At 25.1% G+C, this 27,218-nt stretch overlaps 1 protein-coding gene across 1 annotated transcript in view; it reads left to right on the top strand.

Annotated features, from left to right (window-relative positions):
• Positions 1 to 26,747, top strand: part of trol (terribly reduced optic lobes) — a 97,624-nt gene extending 70,877 nt beyond the window's left edge. The window contains exons 10-41 of the mRNA XM_011496463.1: positions 1,745 to 1,852; positions 2,146 to 2,262; positions 2,700 to 2,864; positions 7,023 to 7,175; positions 8,747 to 8,812; positions 8,971 to 9,195; positions 9,506 to 9,643; positions 9,759 to 10,007; positions 10,210 to 11,071; positions 11,325 to 11,443; positions 11,581 to 11,758; positions 12,961 to 13,171; positions 13,294 to 13,434; positions 13,761 to 14,054; positions 14,130 to 14,332; positions 14,623 to 14,848; positions 15,104 to 15,474; positions 15,931 to 16,213; positions 16,281 to 16,716; positions 16,874 to 17,019; positions 17,203 to 17,383; positions 17,825 to 18,094; positions 18,702 to 19,265; positions 19,626 to 20,058; positions 21,535 to 21,748; positions 22,085 to 22,370; positions 22,710 to 22,970; positions 23,226 to 23,495; positions 23,673 to 23,839; positions 24,574 to 24,881; positions 25,327 to 25,796; positions 26,578 to 26,747. Of these exons, the coding sequence (XP_011494765.1) occupies positions 1,745 to 1,852; positions 2,146 to 2,262; positions 2,700 to 2,864; positions 7,023 to 7,175; positions 8,747 to 8,812; positions 8,971 to 9,195; positions 9,506 to 9,643; positions 9,759 to 10,007; positions 10,210 to 11,071; positions 11,325 to 11,443; positions 11,581 to 11,758; positions 12,961 to 13,171; positions 13,294 to 13,434; positions 13,761 to 14,054; positions 14,130 to 14,332; positions 14,623 to 14,848; positions 15,104 to 15,474; positions 15,931 to 16,213; positions 16,281 to 16,716; positions 16,874 to 17,019; positions 17,203 to 17,383; positions 17,825 to 18,094; positions 18,702 to 19,265; positions 19,626 to 20,058; positions 21,535 to 21,748; positions 22,085 to 22,370; positions 22,710 to 22,970; positions 23,226 to 23,495; positions 23,673 to 23,839; positions 24,574 to 24,881; positions 25,327 to 25,796; positions 26,578 to 26,747 (8,285 nt within the window). The remainder of the gene's footprint in view (positions 1 to 1,744; positions 1,853 to 2,145; positions 2,263 to 2,699; positions 2,865 to 7,022; positions 7,176 to 8,746; positions 8,813 to 8,970; positions 9,196 to 9,505; positions 9,644 to 9,758; positions 10,008 to 10,209; positions 11,072 to 11,324; positions 11,444 to 11,580; positions 11,759 to 12,960; positions 13,172 to 13,293; positions 13,435 to 13,760; positions 14,055 to 14,129; positions 14,333 to 14,622; positions 14,849 to 15,103; positions 15,475 to 15,930; positions 16,214 to 16,280; positions 16,717 to 16,873; positions 17,020 to 17,202; positions 17,384 to 17,824; positions 18,095 to 18,701; positions 19,266 to 19,625; positions 20,059 to 21,534; positions 21,749 to 22,084; positions 22,371 to 22,709; positions 22,971 to 23,225; positions 23,496 to 23,672; positions 23,840 to 24,573; positions 24,882 to 25,326; positions 25,797 to 26,577) is intronic.
• Positions 26,748 to 27,218: the final 471 nt, after the last annotated feature.

Below are 27,218 nucleotides of genomic sequence, written 5' to 3'. Positions count from 1 at the left end.
AGATGGATTATGAATATGTTTCTTAAAATATATTTATAAAATTATTATAATATATTTTTTAAAAGTTTCAACTTAATGTTATATAGTTTTGTTAGATAGAAACACTATAAACTAGAGAAATTTATTTTTATTTTAATTCATTATTTTGAAAATAAGTAAGTACTAATTGATTACTAAAAAGTAAGAAAAAACCAAGTTAATATAATTATTTTAATAACCTGATTCAGATATTTATGGTAATATGAAAGATTAAATTACAGCTATTTTTCTATTAAGAATCTGTAAAAATAATTGATCATGATAATAACTAAGCTCAGAATATTTATTCGGCGTTCAGTCATTGGGTTTATATTATAAATACATGTCATTTAAGACATTGAGATATTCTCGAAATTATCATTTTTGTTAACCTACATTAAAATTAAACAAATATATTAATTTTTATATTTTTTATTTACTCGAAGAATCTTATATGCTTGAATATTACATTTAATTTTTACATATATATATTTTAAAAATATTTATCAAAACTATTCATAGTTGTAAATTATAAGGACTATAAAAATTGATAATTATCCATCTTCAAAAAAATTTAATTTAATTTTAAGCTGTCTACAGGGTAAAATTAGTAGAATCGTGACATTAGAGTAAAAATTCAAGATGTGTTCGCACATTCTTTATGCCACTTCTTAGCAAATATTGCATGATTTATCATTCAATATAGTATATAACAAAAAGTTTTATTTACATTGAGATAAAATATAAGTGCAGGGGAAGCAAACATTGATTTCTAATAATCAGCGTATTATGAAACGGATTACAGTAGACATCATTTTAGATTTTGTTTCTAATCTTCATATAAATACGTTGAAAAAGTATAAAAGTAATTTAATATTAATAATAAAATGCTTAATTATATTTCGCATTGATGGTATATATATATATATATATATATATATATCAAAAGGCTTACAAGTTATATAACCTTTAGAATATTTTATTATATAATATGTTTTAATATTTTGGTAATTATAAATCTAGTAGATATGCTTGTAATACCGTTTATATAAATTTTTTTTTTTAATTCTTTGATATTTTTGTAAGTAATGAATATTCCGTATATATTGTAAAAATTGTTAAAATTGTCAATGAAAATAATATATTTTATATTTTTTTATGTTGAAATTTCCTTCTCAATAAATAATTTATTATTTTAAAATAATTTTAATCTTACATTATTATATTAAAATGATTTATATTAAAAATTTCTCTACATGTATTAACAATAAGACATTACTGCATACTTAAAAATAATAAAATAAAATATCGAATGAACCAGTTGTTATATATGAATAAAGTATTTATTTTATATATAAGGATTATTAATTTAATTTATTAAACGTTTAAAGTTTAATAAACAATGGATTTTTTTTCCATATAAAATATTTTCAATTTTTCCTCGTTTAGGTCATTAGAATTTTACTCATGTCTTTAGAATCTAATTTTAGTAATAATCTATGAACCGAAGTGATACAAGCGAAAACCGATATTATGTCTCACAAGTTTTATTGACCATCAAGTATTAAGTTACAATTTAATTTAACAATGAATCTAAAATCCAGCATATATCTGGAATTGTTTTTAAATACATTAATCTTTTCGAATTTTATTTTTTGGTAGAATTTCCGTTTATTGCAATATATTTATTTATTACAAATTAATATGATTTTCATTTACGAATTAGATTGCAGACCCGATGATTTTTATTGCGAAGACGGAAACTGCGTTTCTTATAGCTCGCTATGCAATGGGGTTCAAGAATGCAGAGATGGCTCTGATGAAAAAGATTGTGGTAATTATTTTATCACTGAAAATTAGTTTTTATTTTATAATGGAACATTCAAGATGTAAAGATGATTAAAATACTTGTAATTGTCGATAGTATATTTAATTATTTATATGTCATTGAGCAAATGCATTTTATTATAGTAATTCATAATAGGATTCTGATAACTTTGTTAATATTTTGATGGAAGTAAGGAATTAAATTAGGACTCATTCTTAATAAAGGCATTACTAAAGAAATATTGTTATTCAAAAACAGCTTGGTTAATTAAATGTTTATTTCATCCAAATAATTCTCAGACTTTGCACCTTGCCCTCCTACGGACTTCACGTGCGGTGATCGTTCTTGTATTCCAAAGGCATTGGTATGTGATGGAATAGACCACTGTTTGGGCGCTGAAGATGAACTTCGTTGCGGTACATTCTCGATTACAAACAAATTTTGTTTAATCATATATAAAAATTTTTTACTGAAGCATTATAATTAAAGTTGACATGTTATTTCATTAAGCTTAACATTAATGTTATTTATTTTTTTTTAATTATGTCATTCATATTACTTGATTGGATTCATAATAAATTGTTCTATAATTTTTAAATTTTCTATAATTACTCTTCTTATAAATAACAATCTTAATATTTCACAATAATTATATTAATTTTATTTAATAAGTTTCACATTAATAATAATTGCTATTGAATAATTTAAATAAAATGATAATGTTAATTAGTTTGAAAAGATTTGCATTTGCAATCGATTAAGAATTTCGAATTTTGTTATTTGTCGATTTAATAATGTTGCATTAAAAAATTTTTTTCTTTTATTGTTTATTATGTATATTTTTCGTCAATAGAAAAAAACTGTACACCGACCCAATTCAAATGTGTGAGTGGAAATAAATGTATAGAAAGCGTCTACAGATGCGATGGTTATCCAGACTGTCCCGATAGAAGTGATGAAGATTGTCACAATGGCTCTTCTAATGGATCTATAATATATGATTCGTCAACATTATCTAGTATGATATTATTTCGCTTGTTTTCCTTTTTCTCAAATACTGCCACTGCCTTAGAAACTAATAACCATAAATTTGGATTGAACACTCACATGAATGCATAATTCATAGTTTTCTGCAAGACGTAAAAGCATGGTATTTCATATTAATAATAATTTACGTTTCGAATTTTTTGTCTGAACTTGCATGTGACAAAGACATATGCGGATTTTTATCTTTAATCTTTAAAGCAATTCTTCCAATAGTTTTTATATTTCCAGTAATAATTTGACTTTCATTTAGTTCAAAGCATATATTTATTATAATATCCATTTTACAATGTATTCATTTAATATAGTTTAGAATATAAATAATTCACAAAATTTTAGTTTATATTTTTTTTTACTTAAGATACGTAAATTTTTCATTCGATAATGAGCACAACATATCTATCATTACTTACGAGTGTTTAATTAGCGTAAAGAACTTTGATTTAATTTGCTAACATTTTAATTATGCAATAATTCTTGTCATTCGTCAAGACACATTTTATATTATATGGGGGCATTAAAAGAATATTTTTGTCCTTATATTATTGCATTTTGTTTTTTACTTTCCTTATTTTCGTGTATAAGGAATCAATAAAATTTTACTACATATAAATATTGTAAAATAATTTTATTAGAAAATAATAAGATCTCTATATTGTAAGGAATATAAAATAAGTTTCATTAAAAATTGTTTAAAAGACAGTTACATTTTAATACCAAATAGCTAATAAAATTATTGCTCTCATACGGTATATTATTTTAATAAAACATTACCATTTTTTCTCAATAATATTTAAAAAATATGTTTGCTAAACTAAATATACTTAACTTCTTTATAATAAAAAATGAAGATACATTTGTATATAGACGTGCATGCATAATTACGCAGGTAATAACGTGTGTCCGTGCATATATGAATATAAAATTTATACATACTTATAATCACGTATAAATAATATGGTTTATGCATTATATAAATTAATGAACGAATATGTTCAAATATTATAATTACAGTTCTATTATTTAATATTTAAAAGTCAAACGTAAATTTATAAAATTATTATTTTTGTTGTCTAATGAATATATTAATGATAGAAGATCTAAGCTAAGGCGTAGTCTTTTAAGATTTCAGAACATATTTATAAAAATAAATTCAACTTAATTGTTTGATTTAAATTTAAAAATAAAAAATGATTTATCGATTAATAAATATTTAATAGGCGATTTAAACAAATAATTTTAACTAAAATCATTTATAATAAATTATTTGATAAATAGAAATAATGTAGAAATGTTTAAATACTAAATAGCTGTTTTATACGTATTTCTGTTTATAATTTTATATTAATGGATGAAATGAAAAATATTGCTAATATTAAATATCTACTTCATAATACAAAATGTATTTCATTATAAATCAATTAAATTTAGATTTTCAAGACAAACAACCAGCTACATTTCATATAATGCTAAGTAATTATATAAAAAAGTGACTTTAATTTATAATATTGTTACGTATCATTTAAAAATATTTACTTTTAATCGAGCACTTTTTATTTAAGTTATATGTTTGAAAATAAAACATTACATATTGTAATATAATTTCGATCATAGTTCAACTTTTGTTTATCTATATCATATTATGTGAAGTTTATATATGAGTTTTGTCAATCGATGTTATTACTTATTTATTAACAATATTCTACCGACAAATGTATATTTTAAGATAAAAATATGGAACTAATACATTGCAGCCATACGAACACCATAGGTTACCGAACTCGTGATAAACCATGATCCAGCTGTACCAAACAGGATTTGACTCTGGCGCAATAGTGAATAATATATTATCTCATTAATAATATTTATGTTAAATAAATTTTCTATTATTTAAAATAAAATTAATATCAGCTGATTTTCCATAAATTTTTCTCTAATTTTGACATTCATCTTCTTCTAAATAACTTTGTTCACTCTATTACTGTTAAAAGAGTGATATTATTAAGTATATAATGATAGTTCATATAGTATCATGAATTGTGCGAAGAATAAGAAATCAAACGATCCATTTTAAACAGGTGAACATAAATCAAAATGAAATATTAAATATCAATTTGTTTTTATATAAAGTGAAAAACTTAATAGATTTAATTAACAAAAATGTTCGTATATCAATAAAATATTAATAATGTCTTATTAATTAATAATTCTTAATTAATCAATAATTAGGAAAATCTTTAATATTGATTTTAAATTAATTAGAAAGTATTATTTAACACTTAATAATGTATCATTAATACTTTACTATAAGTTAAATTATTTAATAAGCAAAATAATTATTTTCTTCCTTAGAGGAAGCTTAGTATTAACAGTTTACATAGTAAGTTTGCATTAGTATTAGTAAATTATACAATTTCCTAAATTAGTGTAGAATTTCTTTAAAATTTTCAATTTTTATCTTTATATAGTCAATCCTTAAGATTTTCGATATATTTTATGCATTTTATCTTATAAAACTTCTACTTATATTCTTTATTACATGTATGTAATTTTAAAGTTTTCTTTTAACGCTGTGAGAATATAATTGTATACATTTATTTCAATAATAACTTCTTTATGATATTTGTTAGTTGCTCTTATAATTAACAATAGTTTGAATATAATGTATTTGATGAATACAAAGTTATTTAGATAAATGAATGGTTGAATATTTACCTATTGATATTAAAACTTCAGCGTTAATCGAATACCAAATTTTCTAAACGATTACTATAATGTAAATACATTATCAATTTTATAATTGCATGATACACAGAATGAACTTCAAATTAATTTGTTATGGATTAGGTATAAATAAGTTTAATTAGTCATATTCTACAACACTATTTAAATTTTACTACTACTAAAATTTATTTCAATTTGATTTAATATATTTCGCACCAATTTATGCACAATATAAAGTGCATGATAACCAGAAAATATTCTTTTTCTTTAGTTTTAATACGTCTTTTATGCAAAATGTGCAAACATTTTTCATATTTTTAATCAATATATTCATTTTCACAAACATATTTTGCAGAATGCGAACCTGGTGAAAAACTATGTAAAAATGGAGTCTGCATTAAAAAAGATTTTTTCTGTGATGGAAACAGTGATTGCTTAGATAACAGCGATGAAAACAATTGCAGTATGACTAAATTTTATTAAAATATTGAATATATTAATGTGTATATATTGTACGTGCGTGTGCGTGTGTGCGTGTGTGCGCGTGTGGGTCTGTCTGTCTGTGCGCGCGTATGCAGTTATGTACATGTGTATGCATGCATGAAAATATGAATCTGCATTATATTATTTATTTGTTTAATATTACATACATTATTAGTTATTAATATTTTTGAAAGGATGGTAATACCATTTTACACAAGTAATATAAATAATTATTAAATGATTTAGTATTTGTATATTTTTTAGCCAACCTTTATTATAAAATTAAATATTTAAATTGAAATCAAATCTGGCACACAATAATATTTTTCTTTAGGATTTTTAAAATAAGATTTAATCTTGTTTTTCCTATTTCATAATAATTACGTAGATAGAATTTTGGCGCATAAATTATATATAAAATTAAAGAAGATATGAAATAAAAACTTCAACAATCATTGAATCTACAACATTGAATTATAACAAATAAAAACATTTGATATACTATTGTAAGATTAACTCATATTAATTAAATATTGTAAATAAACGTGTGAATAAATTTAAAACATTATACCAGTTTTTTTTTTTATAGTAGTTGCGTAAAAATCATCTTTAACTTTCATAATCAAAATCATTGCATTCGTTTCATAATTGTTTTATTTATTTATTGCATTTATACGTGGCTAATATTTTAAATATCATATAATTGCTTTTATTATTATTAGTTCTAAATTTTAGAATATGCATGAGTATGTTTATCTTTTCATAAAAAATATTATCTGCTTTTATAAAATTTAGTATACATAAACGGATGCAGAACTTATAAAAAATCTGTGCAATATAAATAATGATTCTTTTTTACTTGCTAGGATTATGAATTAATAAGAAAATCTAAATTACTGATAAATGCACTTTTATTCTGTTACAGATCATGTAAATAATTCTAGAGTGAATTATTCAGGCTGTCGAAGCGATGAATTCGAATGTTCTCCAAACTATTGTATTAATCGTTTGGATATTTGTAATGGTCGATTAGATTGTCCGAATGGAAATGATGAACAAAATTGTTCACCATATCAACGTAAGTATAAATAAATCAATCATTTATTTAAGATGCTACATATATATTTAAGTTATTTTTGGATATTTACAATGCATATACTATGTTATTCTTAATTATTCTAAAATTCTAATTTATAAGCATGTAAGATGATTTATTAATTTTCTTTTAAGCAAAGTATTAATAAATTATGTTTAGATATGTACTATATTATGTATGTTTATATAATGAAACGATTTATCCTACACTATTTCATCTAGTAAATCTAATTAACAAAAATTCTTTTCATTCAAATTCTTGATCAAATACAAGTAATTTTTATTTAATTCAATTGAATAAAAAGACTTTAGTTTATTAATATTTATTTCTTCGTGTTATTTAATAATAAGTTATATTTAAAAATATTATTGCAGTTACTTACCTTATTTCACTTAAACGTAAATTTTCCTATGGTTTAGTATGTTTTAATTAACTTCAAATACTTTATTTAAGAAATATTAAGTCATAATAATTTTATATCGATTAAGTTGATTGCAATTTTATGATAAGTATCGCGAGTAATAATTACGACTTTTATTGAATAGCTGTCATGAAAAATAATTCACAATTTATGTAAACTTTTCATTATGTAAGCTAATCATTTATAAGTAATTCTATACATGTCTTTGTATAGTTTATTGAATATTATACATGTATTATAGGTAGATATCAGTAAAAGATATTCAAATACAATATTAATATAATTTAACAATGTTGATTTAGTTACTGTTTTAATACATTTATTGTTAACATGATATAAATATTATATACAAGTGTGATTTTGATCGTGTTTTATTAATTGAATTTGTATTGTATATCAATTTTATATTTACATTTATATTTCTTCCAATTTTATACTTGGAATTTATTTCATTATATTTCACTCGTGTAATTTTTATTTATTGATTTTTATCATTTTGATACTCATATAAGTAGAAATTAAACTTCGTTATTGGATAAGGAAAAGATTGAACCTTTTCATTTATATTAGTTTCAAATTAACTGTTTAAATTTTGAGTTGTTCTTTCATCTTCATAATTTTTGTGAGAATGAATGTCATTAAATTAAATTAATTATGTAATGAATTAATCCATACGAATACTCGACTGTGTCTTTATGTATTTATATAAAATTGAATATAAATTCCAGTTGTATATTATTTATTAAATGTTTATGTTATTGCACTTTATATTTTGAAAAATTAATTGAAAAATAATATTAATTTTTTTTAATATATTTCTTTAATTTACAGCAATTAGTTTAATTTTATTTAGGTAAAATATTTTTTAAGTAAAATATTTATATTATTTGTTATTTACTTAGAAATTATAAACAATTGATATATAAATTATGAGGGTTAAAATTTGAATGTTTTTAATTAAATTTTAACTTTTTAAAATAGTTTAATTAAAATATTAATGAAACCATGAATTTGTCATATAAATTGGTTTCTAGAGTATAAAGTCGTGATGAGAATTCAGACAAAAATTGCAAATGAAAAATAAACGTTTATACAGTTTATAATAACTTATTTTATATCTTGTTCAATACAGATCGAGAAGAAGAAAGTGCCAGGCTGAATCTCAAAGTTTATCCAACTGATCAAATTATTAATGAGAGTAAGTAGTTCATTCATATAAATTTAATAAATGTTATTTTAAATTTATATTTTAAAAACATATTATATAAAGATTCTCTTTATTTAACGATATCATTTAAGCGAAGGGCAAATTAAAATAAAATAAATCGGTAAATTGTATTATCTATTTTTCTTTAGAATCCGAGGTAGTTTTTCAATGCCGTGATGAAGGTCTTTTAAGAGCAAAAGTTCGATGGATTCGAGGTAATAATCGACCGCTTCCTCCGGGTAGTCATGTAGACAATGGACGCCTTGAAATTCCTAACATTCAGTTAGAACATTCAGGAAACTATATATGCGAGGCAGAAAAATATCTACATCTTCCTGGATCTCAAATTACTGCACAACTTACAGTTGAGAAATGTAAGATAAATATTATGCTTATGATTATTTAATATGATTGTTTACGAATACAATACCAACAAAAATATTTAGAAATTAGGAGTGATTAGTATATTTAATAAATATGAAAATCTTAAAGAAATTCTACTTTGGTTATACGAATTATTTAGATTATTTGTGTTGTAATTAGATAAATGATAAGAAAACCGAGTAAGACGTACTAATATGTAACTATTTAATGTATAATAAATTTTTTTTATTTCTAATATATTTTTCATATTCATTGTATTCTTTTATACAAGTGGCTCAAGACAATATCATTTTTTTATAGATAACCAATCGTGGTATGAATCTTCAAAGTCGTGTAGCGAATACGAGGCAACGTGTTCCAACGAAGAATGTATCCCTAAAAGCGACATATGCAATGGTAAAATTGATTGTTCTGATGGATCTGATGAAATACATTGCGGTAAGTTTATTTTTATAGTTATAATTCAATTAATGTAAAAAAGACATGTATATAAATTAAAAGCACATAAACTTTTTCAATGTCTTATATTTTAATTTTATAATATGACTTTAAGGTCATCATGGGTGCGAACCAAATGAATTTCGTTGTTCAAATAAGCAATGCATGAGTAAACTTTGGCGGTGCGATGGAGATAAAGATTGTAGCGATGGTAGTGACGAAGAAAATTGCGCTGATTTATCATACAATGCACCTTGTTATTATGGAGAATTTAAATGCTCAAGTAATAATCAATGTATTCCAAAGAGTTATCATTGTGATCATGAAAATGATTGCGTGGATGGTAGTGATGAAATCGGATGCTGTGAGTAACCTAATCGACATTTTATTTGAAAGAATCTAGAAATACATTTAAAATACAGTCATAAATTTATATATTTACTGATAGCTTTTTACTATAAATATATATATATATATATAACAACTTGATGAATTTATTACATTTTACAAGCTTATAGCTTAAATTTCAAAATAATTATTAAAAGTTGGTTTTTAATTTTCTACAGCCCCTGTGTATATTTTAATACCACCACCACCAATGATGGTTCTCGATCCAGGCGATACACTATCATTAACTTGCACAGCTATTGGCATACCGATACCGGAGATCAATTGGCGTTTGAATTGGGGGCATGTGCCTCAAAAATGTTCGATGACTTCAACTAATGGAACTGGCACTTTAACTTGTCCAGACTTGAGAGTTGAAGATCAAGGCGCATATTCGTGCGAGGGAATTAATGTAATGGGTTTTGTTATTGCTGTGCCTGATACTATTCTAGTCGTTAAAAATACAAGCATTTGTCCATTAGGAAAATTCAATTCTGAAGCTAATAAAGTTGAAGATTGCATTTCTTGTTTCTGTTTTGGAGTGACAACTGAGTGTGGAAGCGCTAAATTGTTTACACATCAGATTCCCCTGCCTGTTGATCGTTATAAAGTTGTGCCTGTTGAAATAAAGCCTAGAATAACAGTTCTCTTAGATACCAATGTTACGCAAACGGTTCCAATAGAACATGATGGAATTCATGTTCAAACTCTTAATAATGAAGTAAACAAAAATAGTGTCATTTACTTTGGATTACCAGATAACTTCAACGGTAATCAATTAAAATCTTACGGTGGATATCTACAGTACGATCTTAGATATAATAGTTATGGCATCGATAATGAAGCACCTTCCGTAATAATTATGGGAAATGATATAAGCATTTTTCATACTAATTCGCAATTTTTCAATAATCGTGAGTCAAGACAAAAAATCAGATTCGTTTATGGAGAATGGTACAAGCAGGATCGTAGAGGATCAATTTTAGCATCTAGAGAAAATATTATGATGGTTTTAGCAAACATCAATAATATTTTAATAAAGTATGTATATATTTATAATGCAGTAAAATCGTTATTTTTATAAATTTAATTTGTTTTGAATTGAATTGAATAATTTGAAAATACTTGTTTTGCGAATATAAGTTATACAAGACGAACTATGTATCTATGAAATGTATATCTTTATATATATATATATATATATATATATATATATATATATATATATACATATGCATATACATATACATATACATATACATATACATATACATATGGGTATGTTTACTTTTAGAGCTCAATATGAGAATTCGCCGCACTTAAATGTTTCCATAACAAATGTAATTCTGGATTCAGCTCGCAGTACTGGGTTGGATTCAGCATCTTTTATAGAAGAATGTCGTTGTCCTTCAGGTATGTTTAAAACGCATCTGAATAGCAGGCACTGTTTTTAAAATATATTTTATTTTATTTTTTTATTAATCTGTTTTTTAAGTATTGATATGCTATGTTCTTAAAGAATAATTGTATGATGTTTTAATCAATCGAAGGATATACTGGACTTTCATGTGAAAACTGTGCTCCTGGATATATAAGACGTAAGAGTGGACAATGGCTTAACCAGTGTTATAAAGAAAATTTACCACAAAGTTGTCCTCGAACATTTTATGGGGATCCGTCACGAGGAATTCCATGCGAAGCTTGTCCATGCCCACTTCCATCAAACCAGTAAGTAGTGAAGATTTATTACAATATTTTTGTTTTTGTTTTGTTATAAAAGAACTTTTGTTATAAAAGAGAGAGAGAGAGAGAGAGAGAGAGAGAGAGAGAGAGAGAGAGAGAGAGAGCGTGTGTGTAGCGTTGCATATTAGACGATTAAGACGTGTTTGTGAATGCGATGGGCGACTCTGCGTTGACATTTTCATTGACATTTACTGCATTTACAAAAATGAAAATTGTTCACTAGCGAAGAGTCTTCAAAGGCTTCCTTGCTCGTACTTTTTTCTTGCGATCGTACTCTAGAATTTCCTACTTCGGTTGCTCCTGAATTAACACCCCCTGTTGCAATCGATCCATTTCTTCTGCACTGACCTTGAATATTCGACGTCACCCATATATTCCGATTTAATACTTATCCTCAATTCATTATCAGTACACGTGACCGTATAATTTTGAAAAAAGCAAAAATAGAAAATTTTAACTTGTATTTATATCTGAAATAAGCTTTTAGAATAGCCAGAGCCAGAGTGTATGCGGATAAATAGAAAATATGATAGAAATTATTTGAGAGGCCATTACCTGATGATCTACTATAATTGAACTGTCATAAAGTTCACATTGTTGAAGTATATATTTGTGTAAGATGTTTCAATGGATTCAATTTTTTAAGAGTATGAATTAATTGAGATAATATTGACGTACATTGAATAATAACGAAAGTTACTTATTCTAAACATACAAATTTATTCTCATTCAAAATTTCTATTAAATGTAATGTATACATTTTATTGATTAAAATACTATAAGAATTGCAAAAAGTTACTGTATATAAATAGTTTAAAAACTGTATCATCGAGTAATAATTTCCAATATCGATTAACATTAAGTTTCTAGGGTACAGAGTAATTAGTACAGAGTATTCTTTAATTATTGATTATATATTTCGTTTCCGAATTTCTGCCTTATTTTTAACGTTCATTAGTATCTGCTTAAAATACTTATTAAATGACTGTGATATTAATGTAAGTAATGAAAAATATTGACTTTTAATATTATTAATATATCTAATTAAAAATATGTATTAAATGTTTTTTTATTTGTCATTTAATTAATAGATACATTAATTACATATACAAAATAATACACCGTAAGTTGAGAATTTAGTGCATGTTAACATTTTTAGTGATTATTAATATTATCTATTTCATTAGATTTGAACGAACTTGCCACTTGGAATTCGATAATAAAAATCCAAAATGCGACTGCCCCCCTGGTTACGAAGGAAAGCGGTGTGAAAGATGTGCCGAAGGGTATCGAGGTAATCCATTACGAGGAGAAGAATGTCGATCTTATGAACCGTGCGATCGTAGTGGAAGCTTAAGTCCTGAACCTGATCGATACACCGGAAGATGCCAATGTAAGGTAAAATAAATTAATCTCACAGTATAATATTTCCGAAAACCCACAAGTGGTAACGAGCATTTTTTATTCTTTATAAAATTTATCAATATGATTTATATTACACAAGTATTTTCACACTTTAGGAATATGCCATCGGACCTAAATGCAATCAATGTAAAGCTAACACCTTTAGTTTGGCTTCAACAAATCAATTTGGATGCATAAATTGTTTTTGTATGGGAACCACCAATACGTGCGTTTCGTCCAATTGGTATAGAAGCGAGGTATGACTATATAAATCCTTATGACTATATGTTTTGTTTAAAAGACATACCAAATTTGAATTTTACATTACAAAATTTGTTGTTTTTGTATATTGTTATATTATAATAAAAATAGTATAATTTAATTTCCATAAAAATTCCGTTTCAAATATTAGAATTTTTAAGATGCTTAAAGCACGTTTAGCTTATTACAAATTAATTTTGATAAAAAAAAAAAAAAAAAAAAAAAAAAAAAAAAAAATCAAATATGCTAAGTATATTAATATTTTAACGTAAAATAAAGATTAATTATTAATAGATTTCCAAAAGTATAATGTAAATTACAGACTCGAGTTTCATTTACCAATTCTGTACAAGGATTTCAATTGATTGGTTCGAAAGATCGTGAATCAGTCCCAATTAGTTTGGGGATTAATATAAAACCTGATACACGAGAGATAGTTTTTAATGATTTTCCTGATCGAGGAGCAGGGGACGTTTATTATTGGCGCTTACCAACTATATTTTTGGGCAATCAAATAACTGCATATGGAGGAAATCTGAAATATATCGTAAGATATGTACCTTCACCCGGTGGTTTAACATCAAGAAACAGCGCAGCAGATGTTGAATTAATTAGTGTAAATAACTTTGAAATAACATTATATAACTTATTTGCATTAATTATATGAAAAAATTTGTTTGGACTTTTTTAGTCTAATGACATTACACTTCTTTATTACTCTCGAGAAGTCTCGGATCCCAATATTGCGAAAACTTTTACCGTTCCTTTACTTGAACAATATTGGCAACGATCTGATGGAACTACAGCTGATAGAGAGCATCTTTTAATGGCTCTTGCCGATATAGAGGCCATTAGAATTAAAGCAACTTATACAACTCATACTTATGAAGCTGCGTGAGTCATATAAATTGGTTAAATAATAATTTTAATTTAATTTTACATCTTAAACACAGTGTTTACTTACAATCAGATGAGAACAGTGTAAAGTACTACGTACTATAATTATTTATCTAATTACTATCTAGTAGTTTCTCAGCTAATATCTAAAAGTCATAAAAATATTAAAACATTACATATTCAAAGTTGTATATTTAAAAAAAAAAAAAGAAACGAAGAAGTTATTTGATTGAAAAATTGTCATATCGCTTACTTGTCTTTTTCTATTTAATTTATGAATATTGTAGATTAGCTTATGTTTCATTGGATATTGCTGAAGAATTTAATACAGGAAAAGAGCGTGCTATTGAAGTTGAAAAATGCAGTTGCCCGGTTGGATATCAAGGTCTTTCTTGCGAAGACTGCGCATCTGGTTACACCAGAGCCATCGAAGGCTTATATCTTGGAATTTGTGAGCCATGTAAATGTAACGGTCATTCAAATCAGTGTGATCCAGAAAATGGAGCATGCGAGGTAAAAGCTAATATAATATTTATATTTATGTTATATCGAGTCAGAAGATTCTTATATATACATATATATATATATATATATATATATATATATATATTGCTAAAAGATATTGTGTAAAAAATCACAACAAATATGGCAATTATCAATGTCGATTTTCACAAGCTTGTTCCAATTAAGACAATCTTATAATTACTTACTTTGTTTATTTAATATAAGATTAGATTGCTCAAATATTACAAATTATTTAATTTATAGAATTGCGCTGATCATACAACGGGAGAAAACTGTGAATTATGCGAATCTGGATATGTAGGTGATGCTTTACGTGGCACTCCAAACGATTGCCAAATAAAAAATGGTTCAGTTATTCCATGCCATTGTAATGTTCTTGGATCAGAATCAAGTAATTGCAGTAATGGCCACTGTGAATGCAAGCGGAACACTGAAGGTCCCGATTGTGGTCGTTGTCGTTTTTCAACGTTTGGATTATCAGAACATAATGCAGACGGTTGTAACGAATGTTTTTGCAATGGCGTAACCAATGAATGTCACGAAAGTTCCTTATACATTCAACAAATTCCTATATTTTTATATGACAACCAACATGGATTTACATTGACGGATTCGTAAGTATGCAGTATTCTTTAAATTCTCGTGTATGATTTTTTTTTATTCATCATATTTTATAAATTAAAGTACTACTAATAAATAATTAACTCTAACTTCAATATATATATATATATATATATATATATATATATATATATATATATGTGGAATATATAGGATATATAGATAGTAATATAGGATAGAATTAGTAGTAATATAGTAGTAATTAGAAGTAATATAGACAGAAATATAGGATATATAGATAATAATAGGAATATATAGAATATATATATATGTGGAATATATATAAATGTGTGTGTGTGTGTGTGTGTGTGTGCGTGCGTGTGTACATACATACATATATATATATATACATACATACACACATACACACACACATACAGACATGATTATATTATTATGTTATTGCATAAAATTTGATAAATTTTTATGATAATATTATATTTTGTTAGATCTAGACGTGAAGTGATTAGTGACAATTTTAAATTAAATATATCTGTAAATGAAATTGGATATGAATTTACTACTGATCGTAATAAAAGATTATTTTGGTCTTTACCAACTGTGTTTACGGGCAATAAAGTAAAAAGTTACGGTGGTAATTTATTACTATCTCTACATATTGTAGCGCAACCATATTCCGTGTGTCATCAAGATCAAGATGTTATATTAGTTGGAAATGGATTAACATTATATTGGACTAGTTCGAAAGAAATATCTCCCAAGTCTATGGTGGTAAAAATGCAAAATTATTAAATTCTGTTTATATCCGAAGTATATTAAAATATTTTTATATTTTCAGACCTTTTCAGTTCCGTTGAAAGAACACGAGTGGCGACACATTTCTTTTAATGGTCTTCGAGTTGCAACTAGATCTGATTTAATGACCGTTCTTACAAATATTGATGCTATTTTAGTACGAGCAACATACTGTACGGAAATGATAGCGACATACATAAGTGATATTAGTTTAGATACTGCTGTAGAAATTTTTACGGGAAATCCTCGAGCAACTCAAATAGAAATTTGTAGATGCCCGGCTGGATACAGCGGAACTTCTTGCGAAGCATGTGCACCAGGATATTACAGAAATGCAAATGATCGTTCTACGAGTATATTAGGATCATGCAGTCCCTGCCCATGTAATGGAAATGAACAAAGTTGTGAATTGGACTGGTCAGCCCATGTTAAATGTAATTGTAACCCGCAATATACTGGAGAATATTGTCAAGATATAGGTAAGTATTCTGTATACATGAGAATGTATGTGTATGTATGCGTCTTTGCTTACATTAATTTTTATCTTTATATAAATACGTCGATACACACATTAATAATATAGATATAACCTATGGTAAAAATACTTTGAATTAATCGTTTTTCAAAATTTTACAGCTGATTTTACTCAATCACCTGCAATCCCTTCAACAACTACAATTCAGTCATCACCAATTGTTGTCAAAATTAAAGAACCGACAATTCAAATTGTCAAAATCGGAGATAGCGTTAGATACCATTGTTCAGCAAAATCTTTATACAACGTAAGCATTAATTATAGTTTATTTTAAATATTATTTTGATCGATATTATTATTATTATCATTTTTTCTTTTTTTCTTTATCATTACTATTTTTAATATATTTTTTTTTTTATATTAGAAAGTTTGCTTAATATTTTATATTAAAAATATGTGGCAAGTAATAAAATTTTAATTATACTTTTAGGATCCCGTCACCATAAAATGGGAGAAAGAAGGGGGTTACTTACCAGTAGGTAGGGGTATTGATGATTCGTCCGGTTTATTATTTATTAGAGAAGTTAAAGTTTCTGACAGTGGCAATTACATTTGTCGCGTTACTGATGGAGTACATGTTAGAACAGAAAAAGTTACTCTTCACATTGGAGGTATGCATATACCAACACTTTTATAATAACAAATTATATAACTATTATATAACTATATTTATTTATTGGACGCAGCATTTTCAAAATCATTAATCTCAACTAAAGGTATATTTACGTATGCATGTGTATATTTAAACGTGTATGTATACAATATAATATAAACTGAATTACTTATCATTTGCCGTAAAATATATGAAATAAATTAATTAATTTATTATAAATAAGAAGTAATAAATAAGTATTTATTATTTTATTTAAACTGATTATTATGAAATACTGTTATCATTTTTTTATACGAAAAAATACGATTTTATTTAGAGAATTTATAATATTGAATTATTTTTGATGGTTAAGTTACTTAATTATTATTTAGCTACACGAATGTAAATACAATTTCTTTTCTATACAATTTTTAACAAGAGTTTTTGTATGTATTCTTAGATTCTGTTTTGGAACCAATAATTAATATAAATCCAGCATTTTTGAGAGTCATAGAAGGAGATCCTGCAGAGTTTCTTTGCGAAGTAACTGACTCGCCTCAAGCATTAATAGAATGGATTCGTTCCGATGGAAGAATGAATCCAAATGCAACATTTGGTGGTGGAATTTTAAAAATACCATCAGTTACTGTAGATGATGATGGTGAATATAAATGTATTGTAAGAAGCCGTAGTGGTTACAGTGAGAAAACAGCACAATTACATGTAAAAGGTAACATAAAATAAGGAAAATTCATTAACTTAAAAATAATTAATAAGAATACCATTTAATATATAATTTTTAATATATTGTATAATATTGTATAATTTATTTTTTAAAACTATGAAGTTTTGATTTTCATCTTTATCAATATTTAAATTGATAATAGATTGAAACGTAAAACGATATGGTTTTGATACCACCACTTAATACGTTAATATGGTATTAGTCTATTTTCTATAACTTTATAGTAATTATAACGAAATTGATAAATCCTAAAAGAAAAATTAAACCCTATAGTTATTTACTTGTAATTTTTGTGTGGTTTTAAGAATGAAATAGGATTACAACTTTGATATAAAAGACAATATTGTATTTGATTATTTACCTATATAATACAAAGCAAAATTATAATTTTGTAAACAATTTACTTGTCAAATCATGTGGATGAAAATTAACTCTTTCAACTTATAATAAATATAAAATATGAAATAATTTCATAAGAAGTTGTTCTCTATTCATTTTCATTTTATTATTTGATTTCATTTTATTCATTTTTATTCATTTTTATATATCTAGATTAACAATAATTTAATAATATTGCGAAAAATAATTTCAGGTATTGATTATGATCCTTCTCAAGAATCAGACATTGTCGTTAACGTATCACCTTCAAAGTGGTCCGGATTTAGTGGTGATACAGTAAAATTGGCTTGTGATACGTCAAAACCAGTACAAAAAATTATTTGGAGTCGAACAGATCGTTTAACACTTCCAACTGCTGCTGTACAAAGCAATGGTGTTTTAATTATTTCGAACCCTGCATTAAATGACGCTGGATGGTATATTTGTACAGCGATATTGTACGATGGAACTGAAAAGAGTGTGACTACTTCTGTAACGATTCATCCACGCCATAATATGCCGATTATTTCTATTGAGCCACAAAGACAAAAAGTTCCTCAAGGATCGACAGCCACAATTGAATGCAGAACGGAAGGTGACGAAACAAACATTAAATGGATGAAGAATAGAGAATCTAATTTAGGTTCTAACGTTCAAGCTACAGGCAATATTTTACGCATTAATAATATTCAAATAGTAAATAGAGGTGTTTATACATGTCGAATCAGCAATAGTGAAAAAGGAAATTTCGAAGCTAGTGCTATAATTGAAGTAGAACGTAAGTTAACGACATTATGTATATATATATATATATATATATATATATATATAAAATCTTATGATAATATAAATGGAAATTATTATTTATATTTAAATTAATTGAGTTTTCTTTATAATGTTAATCTTTTACAAATTTGAAGTAAAATACTTGTAAGTGACAGGGTATCGTTGATGATGATATCATTTTTTCAAAACAGGCCTTTCAATTTAGCGAACTTAGCATTATAAGAAAAGTCGATAAATTACAATCTGCTTATTTTTATTTTAAATTACAAAATGATTTTAATTTACTATATATTATCAATAATTATCCATACGTATTATAATCAGACCTACTAACCTTTAAAATATTCAACAGCTCGGGAAATGCCTATTTTACAAATTCATCCGCATGAATCCCAAACGGTCTTAGAAGGTAATACAGCTGATTTCCATTGTCGTGCAATCGCTGGTATTCCGACTCCAGAAATTAAATGGACACGTCAGGATGGCAGACCACTTAGTTTTAATGCACAAGTTGCTTCTGATGGAATGCTAAGAATCAATAATGCAACGCATTCTGATGGAGGTACTTACGTTTGTGTCGCTGAAAATCCTGTTGGCGTAACAAGTCTCAGTGTTAATTTAGAAATTAATTCATTCCCTGTTATAATCATTACTCCTCAAAATGGCGTACTGCAAATGAAATTAGGCGATCCATTACATCTTACATGTACTGCAACGGGTTATCCTTCACCAATTGTGTCTTGGAGTAAAGATTACGGTCAAGATCCTAAAGAACGAACGATTATGTAAGTTTCATTTATTATTAATCTATTTTATTTTATAATTTTTTTTAATAATTATAAATAATATACATTTTAAAGAGATAGCTGCAATCATTTTGTAAAATAATATATTTAATTATTATTCCAATAATAACATTATTGCGTAATAATTATATTATATGAAGCGAAATTTTTTATGTTAGTTAATAGAATTTTTTTGTGCGGATTTATCATACTTGGTTATTCAGTTGTACCATGCAATGCACTAAATTATACTAAGATTTTTGACGCTGTAATCGGTCACCAGTGAGTCGCGAATTTCCTCACCTATGCTTTCGTAACGGTTCTTCATATTACAGGACGAGCTAATTGTATATATATATATATATATATATATATATATGCACTCTCAAAGGCGATTTCGTTCGCTAGAAAACTGAAAAGGAAGAAATTACTCTTCTCTTTTTTCCTTTGTAAACATGGCTTGAATCTTTACACTTCCTTCAACCTTCTTGTTCATTTATCTTCATTTTTTTTTCATCTTTTTTATTTTATTCTTTTTCTAATTTATCTTCATTTTTACTCTATTTTGTTACTAATGCGAAATCCTGTATTTTGAAGTTTTCATTTACGTATCCATTTTTGTCTCAAGAATAATTTATTTGGTCATAATAATTTATCAATAATAAACTATTTGGTCTTTTTGGTCTTTTGATTTGTATTGAGAGGTTGTCGAAATTCGTTAATATTTGTTGGCTTCAAGTATAAAAAGTTTGTACTATTTTAATAAAAAAAAAAAAATTCTAATGTAATTATACACTTATCAAGATAATGAATGCATTTCATAAAAATGTTCAAATAAAAAATTTAATATTACTTCTAATGACTACCTAATATCATATTTAACTATATTAAAAAAAAAATTACCTTATTTTACTTTACCATTATAAATATTTAATTAGTTCACACTAATAATTATATTATTAAAATTATACGTACTTTTCATGATTTAATTGGTGCGTTTTATCATGGTAGCATTAAAATACAAAAATTTGAAAAAATGTATTATATTTTATTATTTTATCGATAATTTTTATATACCTTTTTTAGTTAATAAATGTACTTCAATAATTATTTGCGTGCACATTATATGTTATAAAATTTTTAATATAAATAGTTAAATGTATAATACGGAAATTATGAGTTCAAGTTACATTACAAAGTTAACTACCTTTTTTGATAATATACAATAAAGGGGTTTCAAGTGCTTTTTAAGACTTTTTAAAGACCTCTACGTTTTGTACATAAAATATTTATAGTTATTTTTACAAAATCAAATGCAGTGGGTATTTTACAAATTTTATATAATATTACAAATAAAAAGACAATAACATTAGAGAAAGTAAATTGTATTTTATAAAATATTGTGTAAATTTAATAGTTTACTTTTAATTTAAATATTATTGCTGGACCATTACATAAAATAATAATAATTTTTAGCGATCCTTATAATTCTGGAACTTTTGGGCCATCTGCTACTATTGATATTAATGCTGTATCGAAAGAAGATGAGGGTACTTACGTATGTAAAGCAAGTAATTCTGCTGGAGTAATTGTAGACTACGTACAATTAAGAATAGAAGATGATATAAATTCAGTTGATTATCCAGATAATTGCCGAGGAGATCCATATTGTTATGAAAATATTCCTCAGGTACATAAAATGTACAATTAGCATGATATAATATTATTGTGATTATAGAGTATACATTCACGACATAATATTTATAAAAATAAAAAATAATAGATACATAATGAAAAAATTATATTTTATGTTTATGCTTGATTAGGTTTTTAATCAATAATAATATTTATTTTAGAATTCAGAGTATGGATTTGTAAATTATCTTAAAAGAAAAATCTTTATATTAAAACTAAATAAATAATAAATACTTACATGATAATTTAATCACTACTCATATACATAATTTAAGCGTAAAATAATAAACTCTATTTTGTGAATAAAAGAAGTTTCATACTTGTTTTGTAGGTAAAACAAAACAAGCATAGTTCTTTGCTTGTAGACAGATTGTCAAAAATTCCATCCGGTGGAAAAGTATTAATACGTTGTAAATTGTTATATGCCGACGATAAAAATATATATTTGGATTGGAAGAGAGAAGATGGTCGGCCAATGCCTCTTGGAAGTACCGTTAGTGATGGAACTCTTTTAATTGAAAATCTTCAAAAAGAAGATTCAGGCGAATATACTTGCTTTGGCGTGGATCTTTATGGCAAACAACTATTTTCTGCAAAAAGTCAACTTACTGTTTTCGGTTTGTATAAAAATATTTAATTTCTTATTGTATTTCTCTGTTCTCAAGCGATCTCATTTATTTCCTAAATAAAGATTCTTTATAATTACAATATATTAACATAAAACATATTAAAAAAAAAAATATTTATTTTTTTTTTTTTTTTTTTTTTTTTTTTGAAGATAAAAATAAAATCAAGAATTTGCTTTAATAGTAGGCAATCATTATAATTTATTAATTTCATTATTATATTATATTATATTATTATATTATATTATTATTTCTGAACTACAAAATTTATTTAAGAAAATTACATTGTGCTTTTAATCTAATGTATATTATATATATATATATATATAGATTTTCCAAAAGTTGAATTAAGACCTACTAAACAAACAGTTAAACCTGGTGAAAGTCCCTCTATACATTGTATAGCATCAGGTGAACAACCATTGAATGTTGAATGGGAAGCTGTTGGTCGTCCAATACCGACATCAGTAAGTCAATCAAATGGAGTATTACAATTTTATGGTATAACATTTTCCGATGCTGGAAAATACGTATGCAAAGCATGGAATGACTTAGGTACCGCAGAATCTGTTGCTGAAGTAACTGTAGAAGGTAATAAGGCACAAAATAAAACTATGAATATGCACGTGTATGCGTATGTGTGCGTAAGCGTGCAAGTAAGTGTGTGCGCGTGTAGCTAATTATAAATTAAAAAGAAATATAAAAAAATTACAAATGCCAACTATACGAAATAATATTTACATATATTTTTTCATAAACTACATTGTGTGCAATCATAGTTTTAATTAGTATTTCAACCAATAAAGATAATATAAATAATTTATCAATTTGCATATATTTCTGTAGCATCTACAACGCCAATAGTAAGAGTACAGGCTTCAAAAAATCCAGTAAATATAGGAGATTCTGTTGATCTTCACTGTGTTACGTCAGGAATAGTAAATCCCCATTATGTTTGGAGTAAGCCTTATGAAATTTCATTGCCATGGAATGCAAGAGAAAATGGAAATATACTAAGTTTAGTCGATGTAAATCCAAGTAATAATGGTTTATACCGATGTGCCATAGATTTCGAAGATGGTGTTGTAGAAGATGATATTACTCTTAAAATTCTAGGTCTGTATATTTGATAAGTTTTATAAAAATATTTTAATTATATTATTAGATTTATTGCTAGAATAAAATTGTCTAGTGATCAATATAATTTAAAATATGCATAAAATTTATACAATTTTGTGTAAATTACTGATATTGAAGCATTCCATTTTAATAAAAAATAATTTTTGTTTTTAGATGATGATACATCAACTGAGGTACCATCTGAAGAACCTGTAGTAATAAAACATGAACAAATCGGGAAAAATTTAGAATTAGCTTGTCGAGATAATTTACAACCTCCGGTACAATATCGATGGACTAAATCAAATAGTAGTTTACCAATTAGACACGAACAACGTAATGTAAGAAATTATTGTTAAATAATTTGCATGAATATGCTATCATTACATATTCTCTCATAAAAAGAATTTTATAAGTTTAAGATAAAAAATAATTAGTTAGTTATATTTGAGGATATTTTAAGATACTCACAGTACTTGAGTAATATTAATAAGTATTGTAACAGCACTTACATGTACATAAACATTTATATTTATAATTTTTAAATTGAATTGCTCTTATTAAATTATTAGAAAATATTCATACTTCTATTAAATCTAAATCTAAATATATATATATATATATATATATATATATATATATATCTATGAAGTTTAGAAATAAGTGTATTAATAAAAATAATAGTAAAAATTATTAATTATATTTTTATTTCTCTGTTTATTTATAATTTATTGATTTATTATTGTATAAAACATGTCTAAAGTATGTTTATCAATGACAAATATTATTAAAGTAAAATATTGATATTTCTATGCTATTTTAGTTATTTTGGGTCAATTTAATTTTAAATCATACAAATACAATGATTTTATTATTTAATTAATTCGATTTAAAAAGAACAGCAATTATGTTAATCAGATTAAATAAAACTTTTTAGTATACTATATAGTATTATCATTTGCATAAATATAAAGGGAATGATTCTGCGTGTTTAAATCAATTAGTAATTTCTGTAAAAAAAAAAAATAATAATATTCCTTACATTGATAAACTATTCATAAATATTTTTGTTTAGGATAAATTGATTTTAATTGAAGTGGATGGAGATGCTGCTGGAGCATACACCTGTGTAGCGAATAATGGAGAAGAAACAGTCGAAACCTTTACTACGGTTGTGATTACTGGATTAATTCCATATTTTAGCCAAGCACCGTTGAGTTTTATTGAATTACCACCTCTTATGGGCGCTAATTTGCGATTTAACATTGAAATTTCATTTAGACCAGAAAATTCTAACGGCATATTATTATATACTAGTGAAACTCCAAATGAAATTGGCGATTTCATATTATTGACCCTTGAAAATGGTTTCCCAATATTTAAGTAAGTCCTTTAACTTTCTCGTTTTATTTTTTTTTAGTGGATATCGATTACATTATCTCTAGACATGATTATATCGGTAAATAAAAGCTATCCTAATAAATCCACGTATACAATGTTTTCCTCTATCTAGTTATCACTTTCTGTCTCATATATATATATATATATATATATTTGTTTTTCGTATATGCTATTATCGCATAATTACAGAAAATTAAGTTTTTTTTTTGTATATATTTTCATATACAAGAAATGATTTAAATAATTACGTTGATGATTAAAATAATGTAACTATTTTTACAAATAACCTTTGAATCAAATAATCTTTTATAAATTTCAATTGAGTAATTGGCCTATTATTATTATAAAATTACAATTATTATTTTTATCAGTTAAATAACATATTATGTTGTTTGAATTATTTAATAAGTTAAGCATTTTATTTTAGATTTGATCTTGGTTCGGGACCTACAATAATTCAAGCAGATAGAAACATTACTCTTGGTGATTGGCATACAATTATTATTCGCCGAGATCGCAAAGAAGGAGTAATGATAGTAGATGACGTTTATTCATATCAAGCTAGCTCAAGAGGCAAAAAGGACGGTCTAGATGTTTTTTATCCTCTTTACCTTGGTGGAATTGCAGATAATATAGTTATTAATGAAAATGCTGGTACAAACACAGGTTTCATAGGCTGCATTAACAGATTAGTTATAGAAGACAAACAAATAAATTTAATGAATAATATGGTAATGAGTCAATCAATTACAAATTGCGAAATTTGTGAATATCTTGAAAATTCTTGCATAAATGGAGTTTGTCAGGAATCGACTGCTAAAGATGGATATGAATGCTTATGTCATACTGGTTACAGTGGAAATCGTTGTCAGACAGCGGTAAAATCATGTCTACCAGGTAATTTTTGTTCCTATTCATTATCTTTTTATAATATCAACAATGTATTATATTTTAGGTATTAAAATAAATATTTGTTAAAACATTTTATTTACATAAGTTTATTAATAAAAGTAAAAAAAAATGAAAATAGCTAACAATGAGTAAATTCATATAAGCCACTGTAATACTTGGATTTGAAGTTAAAATTTGTATATATTTTATTAAATATTAATTTTAATGTAACATATTTTATATCAATTATATATATATATATATATATATATATATATATATATTTTGACCAATCAATTATTTTTATCCCAAGTGATTATTATTTTCAATCTTAATTTTTGAGTTATGAATTAATGTACATTTCTAAATGTATTTTTAGTGAATTTATTAAATTTATTAGTGATGAACTGAATGTAAGATTGAATTTTCACAAAGTAGACTATTACGACTGCGTATTTCCTTGAAATCGTATCAAATAATAAATGCAAAATAATTATGGTGTAAAATTAGACGTTCGTAAAATGTCACGTAAGTGACTACCATAAAAAATTAAAGTACTATATAACCTTAAAGTATTTATTGCATTTGATTTAAAAAAATTGAGATTCCCGTTTTGTGGCTCTTGTTAATTGCATTTTATGATTCTTTGTATAATATTATTTTTATTTTATATTTGATTATATCTCAATATATAATAATTTAATGTAAATAAGTTAAATATATAAATTATATATATTAAAATTATATAAATTAAAATAGCTTTAAATTTTTTTAATTTATTTTTCAGGAATTTGTGGAGAAGGTGTCTGTCATGAAACAGATTATAGTTATGAATGTGATTGTCCAATTGATAAAACTGGTCGCAATTGCGAAACTTCACAAACAATCCGTACACCCAAATTAAGACATCCTAGATCCTTTCTTGCATATTCAACACCTAAACTGTTAAGAAGGTAATGTTTATTAGGATAAAATAATTCATAATATCATAACATGTATAACGTGATATATTATTATTAATTTAACATCTCATTAAAAAATAAATTTAATAGTATCTTACGATGTGATCGCAAATTAAATATATATAATATACTTGTGGAGAGTAAAGTATGTTTTCATTTAAATTTTTCGATTTTTTAATCGAATCTTCATTTCTTTCTGTGAGCTCGATAGGAAAAAATTTCAATCGAATATATTAGTATTAAAATATACTAAAGAATATTAATAAACTTATTTCAACCAATAGCAATATCATTATTTTAATTATTTACTTTAAACTTTTTAGAGTGATTTTTAGAATATTTCCAATCATACTTATTGTATGATAATTAAAATTTAAAAATTATATATTTCTACTCTTCAATACAGTGTTTTAAATTTTTACATTTAGTAATATATAATAGATATGAGATTTGCAGGTTTAAATGA

The sequence above is a fragment of the Ceratosolen solmsi genome, unplaced genomic scaffold (assembly GCF_000503995.2).
Source record: "Ceratosolen solmsi marchali unplaced genomic scaffold, CerSol_1.0 scaffold29, whole genome shotgun sequence".
Lineage (NCBI taxonomy): Eukaryota > Metazoa > Arthropoda > Insecta > Hymenoptera > Agaonidae > Ceratosolen > Ceratosolen solmsi.
This window is presented reverse-complemented; position numbering and strand designations above follow the sequence as displayed.